Here is a 14,073-nt window from a genome sequence, read left to right as displayed (position 1 = left end):
TGCCAATCAGTGTTGGTGATTGCCGAAAATTTGACAGAAGCTGCTATCCGGTAGAAGATGCTATAAGAACTCGAGTCTCTCAATACATGAACCGCGAGAGAATTTTTCTACATTTCTTCGCTCCACTTCATACTCTGAGTATTTCACGGCCCATGAAAAAATATACAGTCTGATAATGATCGTTGCTGTGTGGAATTTGCCAAGAGAGAATCGCAAGTTGACAATTATCGCAGAAAATCGAATCGATGGTTCATCTTAATGTTTCTCATACTAGGTTGCAATATTTCAAAACCCTTGTGTGGAGCATTCACATACATTTTCATAGACACAACTTATACAAAGGTTATATGCACATAGTTAGAATAAGCGGCAATAGTGAAATTATTCTATCGCAATTATCAACTACCTGTATAGAATCGGATCGCGAAACGAGAATAAGCGACCGTTTGTTGCTTCAGAGAGGATCTCCACAGCGACGTGCTAACCTTTGATTCTAAGAAATGTCATCGAGAGAAATTCACTCTCGCACTGGTGTCTATTCTATGTTAAATGAGCCATGCCGGGTGTTTGTTTTTGCGATGATTTCCAACTCTCTTTGATGGCACTGATTGAATCGTGTGAAGAGTGAAGATTGAACGTTCTTTGATACGATAAAAGCCATCCTTGTTGCCAATGATTTGTTCGGGAAATGTGAGCGCTGGATATCTTGTTAATATGATGGCTATGGTTTAGTGCAACACCAGACTTATTGTTACCGCCAAGTATATTTTCCACCGCATGTTTAGCTGGAAGGAGCTCTCTTCGTCCTCTGTTTGGACACAACTTTAATTCGATTGTACTGACTGTGATGTTTGGAACCGAAGATCCTCACTTTTATTTCGTGTCGAATTTTAAATTTATTTAATAGTAGCATGACTGAAAAGAAATTTTGATGAGCCCGGAAGTATTTATTTGTTAAGTATCTCTTCTCTAAACTCTTCATTATGAAAGTCTTGAAATGTTAGGAGCCAGGAATTGAAGCTTAACATAATACCGGTTCGATTTTCCAGTTCATTGGTAATCTGGAGTAACTTCTCCAGATGAGCTGTGTACCCAAGTAACAATTCGAATGCCTTATGGTTTTGATTATAATTTATAGGAGTTTTGTAATTGATTTTTCAATCACTACCTGTTTTATGATAACTATAATAAGTGTCTCTTTTAACCAGTAATATCATGCTTTTCAAAGCTTCTATAAAACCCTTTACCTACACTAACAACAGAACTAAAAACAGAACAATTTGTACTAGGATAAAACCATGCAAACACTTTTAATATTGCTTTCAAACATTTTCTTTAAAACATTATTGTCAGTTAAATGCTTTCATAAATCTAATTTTGTGTGTGTGCGTGTTCATTGGATGACAATTTCACTCAGAGCAAATTTGAGGGTTCTAAAGTACATTTATGACACATTAGTTGTAGGCTATTTGATTTATTGCTTCTTAGGTTAAGTGTAATTTGCATTAAAGGAAATTTCATGGCCGCCATTATGATGTTCTATACCGTAGCATTTATTGACATCAAATAAACTTCGAAATGCAAAAACGAGGAAATATGATGGACTTTCATGATTCGTTTTCAGAATGTATGCACAAGATTTAACGCCACGAAATAGTTTTATACAAAAATGACGACAAATCACGAAAAATAATTTTCATAAATCATTAAGACTTTCGCAAAAACCGCATTTATTTCAAAGCGATTAATTATAATTCTAATTTTTATCCTTACATTCACGATAAAAATAAAAGCGCATGAAGTTTTTACGTTCGGAACAGCCTCAAACTCGTAAAAAAAATCTAATATATTCTTACTGATTGCATTGAAAGTAGACATGACACACACATAGTCAAGAAAAATATCAAAACGTCAGTTTATTCAAAGCGAAATTCAATCCATCCAAATAAATTTAATGTTGATCGTAAAGCTGGTTTCAAAATTTTCTTGAATTTGGAGTTTTAAAGCAGGTTTTTGCTGATTCTTCATTTTGAGTTATAAACCTTATGAAGAATGGTCCACTTGGCAGGAACATGCTCTTATATAGGTTTTCAGTAGGCTTTCGTGGAGTTTAAAGTTTTATTGCAAGATTTATTATGTAGCATTGCAGACACCTACAAGTATTTATTAATATTAAAAATGTTACTTGGGTAATTATAGGCAATGGACAAAAGCTTTGTCTCGATGTCAATGTTGGGATATTTCCAAATACATATTGATCTTTACTCGTCTGAAATAAACCAAATTGGATCAAGTTTCTATCTGATATTTACTAAACTGTGAATATTCAGCTCAGTCGTGATTCTTCTAATAAGCTTAATTTACACAAGCAAAGCAAAGTCCTGGCATTACATTCCTTTTGTGGAATTTGGCCTTTCTGTTTCAACTTCTTCGCAGCCGATTCTTAGTGTACAGAATCATTTCATGGCTAGTACTATGGATCCTACTGACACTAAGAATCCTTCCAGGTCGGGGCTCGAACATACGACAACTGGCTTGTAAGACCTGCGCCCTATGCATTGAGCCACCAACCCGGGCATAATTTACACAAGCAAATATTATAAACAACGTACAAATCATCATGGTAATGTTTCTAACCCGAAAAAACTCAGCAAAAGACAACCGATCCAAAACCATCCGTTACTATGCGCAGTAAAGTTGAACAAGCGGCTATAAGAAAATGCACCACAGAAAAAAGACGATTTATCCGTTAGGGTTTAAAGTGAAGTTTTTAAGTGTCATCCCCCTCAGGCTGATCCTTGTAGTTTTTTACTCATAGAATTCACGTTAGCTTTCGATCGACACTATATTTGCTTTTCTGTTTTGAATCGCAATGATTACGGTAGCTGATACGAAATCAAAACTTAATTTTGTCTTGTAGCGTGTTATTTTTTCATTGTCACACTGCTGTCAACAGTTGGCAACCAAAAAGTACCAAAAAGTTACCGATGGTATATTTATTGTGTTCAAACACACGAGTCATTTCGTTTCAATTATACCCGTTAAGCTCCAACGAGTCGCCTGAATAAAAGAAATTTGTATTGCAATCATGTGAGTAACTGAATTTTCCTCTTTCAGCTACTACGTTACGTTTTTGTTTCTGCTTATTATACGAACAATAAATTAATAGCTAAAATACTTATAACATTCATGGTACGCTGTTTTTATTATAAATTATTATTTATACAAATTACAAGAACTGCACCACAGACTAACAGACAGGACACTCAAATTAGATTCTTCAATCATTTTAACGGTCATTTCGAATATTCCTTTATTTGGGACAGTACTCACATGTGTCATGATGGCGCCACGTTAACCTATCAAAAACATCCTGTCTGTCATCTAGACTGTGTTTATTTTTTTCATTTACCAACAGAGTTGCCATTCATGCAGAATTACCTGTAATGTATTGATTTGTATACGTCCATGCGAATTTCATGCAGGATACAGATTTAATACATATTCACTTGCTTCTGGTCTGCCGCCACTTAATTTCGGGTGAAAACTACCAACACAATAAAAAATAGTCTAGATGAACAACGTTGAGTCAAATAAATGGTTACCTTCCAACATCGCGAAAAAGTTAAATATATTATCAACGTAATCCAATAATTTATTGTGACGATTCATTTTCAAAAATTTTGATAAAATCAGGCATCCCTGCAAGCAGCTGATCGGTGCTGACAAACGAGGGGAAACCAACTAGTAAAAAAACTTTTACGTAACACAAGGGGTGTACCGATAGTAAATAGTTCGCGCAGTACAATATAGGTGGAACTAGTGCATCACGAAAAATTATTTTTATAAGAATTTACTCATACTGTCATGTCTGTTAGTCTGTGACTGCACCCTCATAAAGATTGACCCCAAGCAAATGCTCTAATACCCACTGCATTGTTCTTGGGACGAATTTGAGAACGTAAAAGTCTTACATCGAGCTTCGAGCCTTCCGGACTACTCCTTAGCATAACTGGGACATAGGTTTCCTACTGTTTTCTTCTATTGTTGTTGTCTGAACAACATTCACTCGGCATTTTCAATGCCAAATTTTGTGTTAGGGCACATAACCGTTTCTTAGCGGTCTGCTTAGCGGTTCAAATTGAATTGCCGAGTTTAGCACTAAGCAGTTCAATTTGAACTGCTCTGCACTGATGAGTCAAAGACGAAACGTAAAAATAATAAAAACGGTTATGTGCCCTAGCACAAAATTTGGCTAACCCCTAAATGACCAAATCTGCATCGGCCAGAAATAGTCGAAAACACGTTTTCGTTCGGCACTTCAGAAAAGACATTGCACTCCGTTGCAAAACAAAAAGTGTTCTGTAAATAGCAGAAACTTTACGTCTGCTTAGCGGTTCAAATTGAACTGCCGAGTTTAGCACTAAGCAGTTCAATTTGAACTGCTCTGCACTGATGAGTCAAAGACGAAACGTAAAAATAATAATAAAGTTTTAGAGTTTTTCTGACCTGAAGAGGCGAATGACCTTAAGATTGAAACCTCTACAAATTAAACGCTATCGCGCTGTTAGGCTATCGAAATGACGTCGGCCCGATAACGCCATGTTTGGTATCTCTTCACTCTTTTGCGCTAACGTTAAATAATTCAAGCATATAGTTTTCCAGGTTGACGCGGTTAATGCAAATGGTGCAGAATTGTCCTATTAGGCCTGATTGCAGCACTACAATCGGGCCGATATCGTCAGACGATCGGACCGATGCGGGTCAACAAAATCCACTGGGTTCGAGCACGATTCGTCTGATGTTCGAATTTACTGGGTAATTTCAATTAATGTGTAATTTAAAATCGTGTACTAATTAATGTACTCTTCGTTTGAAGTGTACATACCCGAGAGAATGTAATATAAATATTAGCCAGTGAAACACTACTATAGTTGAATTTGACATTTCTCTTACACAATCTTCCGACACCAAGTTTTCGGTTTTGTTCTGCAGACATTGGTATGATGAGGAATTGATTGGTATAATAAATTTAAATATTTCTGGTAAAAGCTGGTCTTCGGTGAGGGTTCAACTGCTTAAAAATTAAGCAAATAGTAGGATATCCGAACGTTAATATAGTAATCGGTTAGCTTCTTTCCAAGGTACGCAATATTTTCCTTTGAACTGTTACCTATCTGGAAGGGTTATGTTACATAAAGTTTATTCTATTTATCGAAATGCTGTATTTGGTATATTTTTCAGATGTTTCATTTGTACAAAATTAGTGGAAACATAGGTGTTTGCATATTTAGGCGTAATTTCAGTGCACCTGTAGCACCATTTGCTTCTCGTGTAACCCCGTATGACGGAAAGTCGGAAGAGGACAACAACACCGAACAAATTTCTGCCAACAGGCGTAATAATTTACAAAAAGCATCTTTTGCTAGTAAAACTAAAAGTATGTATTTGTTTCAATTAAATTATACTATAACGATTCAACCATTTTCGCATTCAGATCCAATAGTTGCTGCAGCGTTTGCTTCATTGTTACACGATGATCGAATAACGGTGAAGTCTACCATGTCGATAGTTCCAAATGAAGTGGATGAAAAAATTATTAATGCAAGTACAGTGAATGAATTGTTAGAGATTCCACAACAATCAAAGGTTACACGAAAGCAAGCCTTAAAGGTGTTTATCAAATACAATGGTCTAGGATATTATTTTATTAGTAATGCTTACAGATAGTCTCAATTTTGGCTGAATGGAGTTCTATACAAAAGATTAAATTAGGAGAATTTGAAAATGATAATCGATTTATTCAATTATGTAGTGTGTTAGGACGGACAAATAATCGGAACAATAACGGAGGCAAAACAGCTTCGACATCTGTACGTACAGATTCAAAGAATGTTGACGATTTGCAAATGGTATTGGGAGTAACAGCAAACGACGAAGCAGCCAAGTTAATTGCCGGATTGACGATGCCACAAATGATCAAAGTCATGGCATCTCTGGCTCAGAAAAAAAAGCGTAGTACACCATTACTTCGGTCACTGGCGTTTAATATATGTAATAATACGACGCGACTTAATCTGAAGGAATGTGCGGATTTGCTGTATGCCATGGCCAATCTTAATTTTCGTGACTCAGTATTGACAGCTAGAGTGTGTGCTGACATGGAACTAGAACTATCCCATAACATAGATAAACCAGCACCGATTGGGTCGATTTTGACAAGTTTAAGCTTGCTACGGTATCGAGATACTGCAACACTAGATTCTCTCTCTGATTGGATTGTTTCCAACTGCGAAATATGTAAACCATCACATGTTAGCAGTTTACTTCTTTCCTTAGCTACACTTAGCTATGAGCCTTCAAATGTGGATGGCATCAGATCCAAATTGATCAACAATTTGGTGGAGAGTGACTTTGTAAAATCTGTCGATTGGTTGAATACTGTTTGGTCTTTGGCTATACTTAATTCTGTTTCAAAGCAGCAACTGGCATCAGTGTTAAATCGAAACTTTGTAGCGAACTTGGCGAACGAACGCAACGGAGAACTTACACCTGCCATAAAGATGAAGCTGTTAAACCTTAATGCTTTTGCCACTATATCTAAGACTACTTCGTCGACTTTCACTGAATTAGACGTGAACGATCCTAGATTGTTTGTTCCAGTTGATCCTTCCAAAGGAAAACGAATATTGATTGCTGGAATGCTGGACGCGTTGAAAAGTCTTTTACCATCGGAAAATCATGTCCGAATCAATCAAAGGACATCAATGGGATTTACTATCGGTGAGTGATTCCATGCTTTTCATATGAATATAGTCTCACAAATATATATATATATATATATATATATATATATATATATATATATATATATATATATATATATATATATATATATATATATATATATATATATATATATATATATATATATATATATATATATATATATATATATATATATATATATATATATATATATATATATATATATATATATATATATATATATATATATATATATATATATATATATATATATATATATGAAAATTTGAACAATTTAAGATAGATATATAGCAAAATATAGCAAAATTGCATTCTTTACTTCAGTTTGAACAAAAACCCATAGACGTTCCTTGTTTGAGGAAGTTTGACAAGATTTTAAGGTTTTCTATCTGAATGATGTTGGAAGATTGACTTGGCCACGCGGTGGCAGATACTTTCTTCTCACGAAACCATTTCACAGTGGTTCAAAAGTGCAATTTTACGCTCCTAATTGTTACCACGTTTAAAACCGTGGTTTTCAAGGTATAGTATCTTCAGCAAAGCTCGGAGCGATAGGCGCCATTTTTTGACGAAATAAAAAATGTATCTGAATAATTCCCCTGAAAGTAAGATAAAAATAACACAGGGTCCGCCATGTAACTTTTTTTAAGCATGTAATAAAACACAAACGGTTCGGTTCATCGATTTCAAAATTTATTTTTTCATATTAAAGTACAATCCTTCCGATTAATTGTGGATTATAGAAACATTCAGATGGCTGCCTCGGCTGGCCTTGCAGTACGCTGTACGGTCGGTCTAGTTTTTTAGTACATTTTCGATTGTATGCACCTTTATTTCAGCTATGGCTGGACGAATGTTGTCCTTCAAGGTTTCAATTGCCTCTGGCTTGTCCACATAACACTTATCTGTGACAGCCCCCCAAAGATAATAGTCTAACGGCGTCAAATCACAGCTCCGAGGTGGCCAAACGACATCCCAATTTCGACTGATAATTCGATCTTCGAAGACTGTGCGCAGAAGATCGATCGTAGCAATGGCTGTGTGGCACGGAGCGCCGTCTTGTTGGAACCAAATGGTGTCCAAGTCTTCCTCTTCAAGTAACGGGAAGAACCAATCGCTAATCATGGCACGGTAGCGCTCGCCATTGACCGTTGCGGCTCCTCTTGCTTCATTTTCGAAGAAAAATGGCCCTATGATGCCGCCAGACCAAAATTCGCACCAAACCGTCACTCTCTGAGGATGCATCGGCTTCTCCATTATAACGTGCTGGTTTTCGTCCCCTAGATACGACAATTTTGCTTATTAACATACCCGCCGAGATGAAAATGTGCCTCATCCGAGAAGATGATTTTTTGGCACACATTCCGCAACATTACCATGATTTTCAAAGTAAAACTGCACTATTTTCATGCGTTCCTCAAGCGTATACACAACCATTTTCGTTCAGCGGAAGAATAAAACAAAGTTTCTGTCAAATCAGAAGTTTATAGGTTACCAATGTAGAAATAACCGCTAGTTAAAAAAAAAGTTAGATGGTGGACCCTGTATCATAGGTCATGCCCAACCTAGGGGCTAAGTAACTTCGACAAAGTTGTGCTGAAAGTCATTTCAATCAAATTTGCAGAAAATGGTATTCCCGTAATTTGAGTGTAATTCATAATATAATGTATTTTCTGAAAAAGATGTCCTAAAACCAGTTTTTGTAAAAAAAATTGTTTATTTATAATTCCTATGAGTTTTTCATGTTATACAAAATTTTTCATCATTCAAAACTACACAACTTTCTCAAATATACTATGCCGCTATTATTTCAATTAAATTAAATAGAGAATTATGTAGATGTTTTTCTACATAATTCTAAGTTGTCTGTCATCAAAAAGCGCAGAAAGGTGCAGATGAGACCACTTACATATAAAAAAGCTTTCGTATCGGATTGAATTACTATTCTGCGATCGTCTGGAGGCATGATATGTTCTTTTCAAATACCCTTGTTCTTGAAATATCATGGTACTTGAAAGTGTACACGCACACATACAAACAGATATTTTCTGATCTCGTCGAACTGAGTCGAATGGTATATAACACTATGGATCTCCGAGACTCCGTTCGAGTGTCGGTTTTTCTAGCAATTTTAATACCTTTCTATAGAGAAAGGCAAAAACTATAGTAAGTTTGTGGTTGTTGAGCGGTTAGGCATGAAACCGTGCGGAGTGTCGACGATATATTGCTTGCAGTGATTGAAAATTGGTGTCAGTATAACCTTTTCGAACAGCTTTGGTATAGCGCTGAGAGAAGTAATACCGCGGTAGTTGTTTATATCTTTTTTATCGTTTTTCTTGTGGACTGGGAACATAAAGGAAGCTTTCCATAAATTGGGGAAAACTTCTGTAGCGAGAGACATTCGAAATAATTTGCAGAGGGGAGCGATTACTCCACGCGAGCACTTTATAAGAATAACTGCCGGTATTCCGTCAGTATTGATGCAGTTCAATGAGTTATTAGACAGGGGAACATTAAGTGCTGAGGCTGCAATTTGCTGCTGGGTCAAGATTTCATTTGAAAACCCTCTTGAGAACTTTTCTGCAAACATCTGACAGATTTCCTGTGTGCACGAATCAGTACGATCTCCAAAGTTCATTGACGAGGGTAACCCGAATTCTTTCCTTTGCTCATTTACATGTTTCCAGAAATACCTTGGATTTGATTTCAGATTTCGTTATTCGTTATTACGTTATTCAAGTAGTTGGCATGGCAGCGATTAACGGTTTTCTTGTACAGCTGATTTATATTACTTACCTAATAGCTATAGTCCTGGGGTGTCATTTGATGTATCAAGCATACGTCTCCAGATTACTCGGTCCATGGCTGCTCGTCGCCAGCCACTCAAGGCACGGATGCTTCTGAGATCACCCTCCACTTGATCGATCCACCTTGCTCGCTGCGCTCCTCTTCTTCTTGTACCAGTCGGATTAGATTCAAGAACCATTTTCACTGGGCTGTCGTCCGACATCCTTATGACATGCCCAGTCCATCGTAGACGTCCGATTTTAGCTATCCGTACGATGGGTGGTTCTCCTAGCAGCTGTTGCAATTCGTGATTCATACGCCGTCTCCACGTTCCGTCTTCCATCTGCACTCCGCCATAGATGGTCCTCAGAACCTTTCTTTCGAAAACACTGAGGGCGCGTTTATCCTCTGTCAATATAGTCCAGGTCTCGTGGCCATAGAGAACAACCGGTATAATGAGCGTTTTTAGATGGTCAATTTCGTGCGGTGGTGTATTTTTCTTGACCGAAGGTTTTTCTGAGTCCAAAGTACGCACCATTTCTTGCATAAATACGCTTCTGAATTTCTCTGCTGGTATCATTTTCGACGGTCACTAGTGAGCCCAAATACACGAACTCGTCAACCACCTCGATATCGTCACCGTCTATTAATATTCGTGGTGGGAGGCGTAGTGTTTCTTCTCTAGAGCCTCTTCCTCTCATGTATTTTGTGTTTGACGCATTTATGGCCAGTATGATACGCCTAGCTGTAGCTTTCAGTCCGATGTATGTTTCCATCATCTTCTTAAGGTTACGTGTCACAATATCAACATCGTCAGCGGAGCCAAAAAGCTATACGGACTTTCAGAAGATCATGCCACTCGTGTCGATCCTTGCTCTTCGAATCACACATTCCAAAGCAATATTGAACAAGATACAAGAGAGTCCATCGCCTTGTCGCGGTCCTCTCCGAGATTCGAAGGGAGTTGAGAGCGTCCCAGATACTCGGATGTAGCACATCACTCTATCCATCGTTGCTTTGACCAATCGCGTCAGTTTATCCGGGAAACCGTATTCGTGCATTATCTGCCATAGCTGTTCTCGATCGATTGTGTCGTATGCCGCTTTGAAGTCAATGAATAGATGATGCGTGGGTACGTTGTATTCACGACACTTCTGGAGTACTTGTCTTATCGCGAATATGTGATCCGTAGTGGCGCGGGTTTAAGTAAATCCCGCTTGGTACGGCCCTACGAATTGCTTGGCTATTGGTGATAGACGACGGCAAAGGATTTGGGAGAGTACTTTGTAGGCGGCGTTCAGCAATGTGATTGAGGGGTAATTGCAACAATCTAGCTTATCGCCCTTTTTGTAGAAGGGACATACCGCTCCATCCATCCATTCCTGCGGTAGAATCTCCTCCTCCCAAATCTTTGAAATCATCTAGTGCAGCGCTCTAACCAGTGCCTTTCCTCCATGTTTAAGTAGCTCGCCTGGTAATTGGTCATTGCCCGCGTCTTTGTTGTTCCTCAGCTCGCCGATCTCCTCACTTATCTCCGTCAGATCAGGTGCTGGGAATCTGTCGTCGGCTGAGAGTGCACCCAGATTGATTCCTGTGTCGTTCTCTGTATCCTGTGATTCGCCATTCAGATGCTCGTCATAGTACTGCTTCCACCTGTCGATCACCTCATGTTCGTTCGTGAGAAAGTTACCACTGCACAGTGGTTCAAAAGGGCAATTTCACGCTCTTAATTGATAACTCATAGGATCGTGGTTTTTGAGGTACAGTGTCTTAAGCAAAGTTGCTCAGAATGATAGACGCCATTTTTTGGCATTTTTTTGTGTGATCAATCCCCCTAAAAGTGAGATAAAAATTTTAGTTTAGCTCAGGGCCAACATAAGGGCTAAGTTACTTCGACAAAGTTGTGCAGAAAGTTATTTCAAACAAGTTTGCTGAAGGTATTATTCCCGTAACTTGATTGTAATTCATGATATAATGTATTTTCTGAAAAGGGTGTCCAAAAACCAGTTTTTGTCACCCCTGTGGTGCGATTGTCATCTGCATACAATTGGCTTGAAGCCTAAATTTTTGGTTCTTTTGGTTCTAGTTCGCTGTCAAATGCTGTGTTTAAGCAGTGTTCACATCTTTCTTCATGCGGTTGCACCAACATAAGGAAATGATTTTGATGGAATATAATCAAACTATAACAAACCACGTTTTTTTCTTATTCAAAAGGAGGTCAAATTACTTGTTTTGCAGAGAATACTAGACAAGAGTTATATTTATATTGGGTTTGAAGAAATTAACTTTTGACACCAGTGCGGTTTGATTGTATGGTATGAACGTAGCTTAAAATATTGTTGACAACAACGCCACCAAAACAAAATGCGTCGGTTTCAGGAACCAGCTTCCATAGCAGGGGGGTGGTTTTTGTAAGAAAACACATATATTTTTCAGTTTAATGAAATAGAGCAATTTTTCATATTTTTTAAAATAAAATTCTAACTTTTCTATTATCAAAAGGCGCAGGAAGGTGCAGATGAGACTACTTACATATTAAACTACTTCAAAAGAGCTTTCATACCGTCGTTGAGTTACTCGTCTTCGATCGTCTGCAGGCGAGATATGTTCTTTTCAAATATCCTTGTCCTTGACATTTGCAATGATTAGGTTCATTGTACTTCAGATCAGATTTCGGACTTAACTGAGGTATCGCCCCTAGCTTTGGGTAGTCCGGGCAAACGCCTGCAACTAGGGAGAGGTGATTTCTTCGGGGGGCGCTAAGTACACGACAGTTACTTAGAAAATAAACGATTTCTCACAATTCCCATTTTATTGTATTCAACTCGTTTTTATTTCCACACAAAGCCCAATGCTGCATAAATTCGTATCATTAGGTAATTTTTTGTCACGATATGAGGCCACCCTGCCCACCGAGCATTTCTCACACCGGCCCTTATTATCGGTATCACTTCACGGTGAAAATTGAGGCCCTTATTACCGATATCACTACACGGTGAAGACTAAGTGAAGTGATTATGACCCTTATTATCGGCATCACTTCACGGTGGAAATCGAGTGAAGTGAATTTAGGTCTTTATTACGGAAGTCGCTTCAAAGACAAAAGTAATTACTTGGACGACCTTGATGTCATTATGAACATAACGCCACCAACATTTTGCAGAAAAAGGAGTTTTTTCCACTACAGAGATCACTTCACTATGCGTGATACTGCTAATAGGGAAAATCAAGTGAAGTGACATGTAAGTGAAATGAATGTAATTTTTTTAACAAAATTTTTGTGGCGTGATGTTCATAATGACATCAAGTTCATTCAAGTAATTACTTTTGTCTCTGAAGCGACTTCCGTAATAAGGACCTACATTCACTTCACTTGATTTCCACCGTGAAGTGATACCCATAATAAGGGTCACAGTCACCTCACTCGGTTTTCACCGTGTAGTGACACCGGTAATAAGGGCCTATGGCTATTACTTCACGGTGGAAATCAAAAGAAGTGAATTTATGTCTTTATTACGGAAGTCGCTTCAGAGACAAAAGTAATTACTTGGATGAAGTTGATGTCATTATGAACATCACGCCACCAAAATTTGGTTGAAAAATTAGTTTTTTCCACCACAGTGGTGATCACTTCACTATACGTGATACTGGTAATAGGTAAAACCAAGTGAAGTGACATTTAAGTGAAGTGAATGTGAAAGTGGAAGTGAGAACGGTAATAAGGGCCTACTTTTCAGTTCTAAGACCATCACCGTGGAACGTGTACGAGTTTCGATGCGGACTCGTCTGAGGGTGCCATATTCGCAAAATAGTATGTTGCTCACAATTTGTTCGCGAAATGTGAGAGCTGCATATCTTGATAATATGATGTCTTTGATTTAGAGCTACGTATTTTCACAATAGACGAAATTCAGTGAACCGGTCTAATTAAACCAAGCAATTTTTATTCAATTTATTAGGTATAATTTATTATAAAGTAGGCTTATGATATAAGAAAAAAATTGCAATAGCGAACAAGTGTAAATACTGTATATTTATGTAATGAGTTTCTTTTATTCATTGCAGACGCCGAGTGTGTATTGGACTCGAAATGTCTACCGCAGGCGGTTGATAAAGAGCATCCGAGTGCTAAACGGTAACATGATTTGAAATAATATGCGTGTGATACATAAATCTTTTTTTTTGTTTTGCAGAATTGCTTTGCTTGTGCATGATTATCACGACATGTGTCAAGGGCCACACCCAGCGTTAAATGGAGTACAAACACTGACTTGTCGGTTGCTGGAGAAGAATGGATATTGTGTGATATCAATTCCTTACAACGAGTTCAACACAAGTGACAAATTATTGAAACGAGTAGAGTATCTGCAGAAAGTGTTTAAAACAGTCGTTAGTGAAAAGTCCTAGAAATGTACAATAAATTGTTTTATTAACGTTAATAATAGATCGTCAACTCCAATTGTAGAAACTAAATCTGTTCAGTTCTTGATATTCTGG

The 14,073-nt window shown here is 37.7% G+C and overlaps 1 protein-coding gene across 1 annotated transcript; it reads left to right on the top strand.

Moving 5' to 3' along the window:
* The first annotated feature begins 4,944 nt into the window (after positions 1-4,944).
* LOC131440531 (uncharacterized) lies at positions 4,945-14,049 on the top strand. The gene is made up of 6 exons (XM_058611889.1): positions 4,945-5,144; positions 5,245-5,440; positions 5,498-5,673; positions 5,727-6,783; positions 13,642-13,711; positions 13,770-14,049. The coding sequence occupies exons 2-6, from the start codon at positions 5,245-5,247 to the stop codon at positions 13,981-13,983; spliced, it is 1,713 nt and encodes a 570-aa protein (XP_058467872.1). The 5' UTR covers positions 4,945-5,144; the 3' UTR covers positions 13,984-14,049.
* The last annotated feature ends 24 nt before the right edge of the window (positions 14,050-14,073 follow it).

Source organism: Malaya genurostris, chromosome 1, assembly GCF_030247185.1.
Source record: "Malaya genurostris strain Urasoe2022 chromosome 1, Malgen_1.1, whole genome shotgun sequence".
In the NCBI taxonomy this organism is placed as follows: Eukaryota; Metazoa; Arthropoda; class Insecta; order Diptera; family Culicidae; genus Malaya; species Malaya genurostris.
This window is presented reverse-complemented; position numbering and strand designations above follow the sequence as displayed.

Bases quoted from the DNA above. Each gene is read 5' to 3' on its own strand.
- LOC131440531 (XM_058611889.1), top strand. From the start codon at position 5,245: ATGTTTCATTTGTACAAAATTAGTGGAAACATAGGTGTTTGCATATTT. The intron at 5,441-5,497 runs GTATGTATTTGT...TTTCGCATTCAG, and splicing joins TTTTGCTAGTAAAACTAAAA to ATCCAATAGTTGCTGCAGCG. The intron at 13,712-13,769 runs GTAACATGATTT...TTTGTTTTGCAG, and splicing joins GAGCATCCGAGTGCTAAACG to AATTGCTTTGCTTGTGCATG.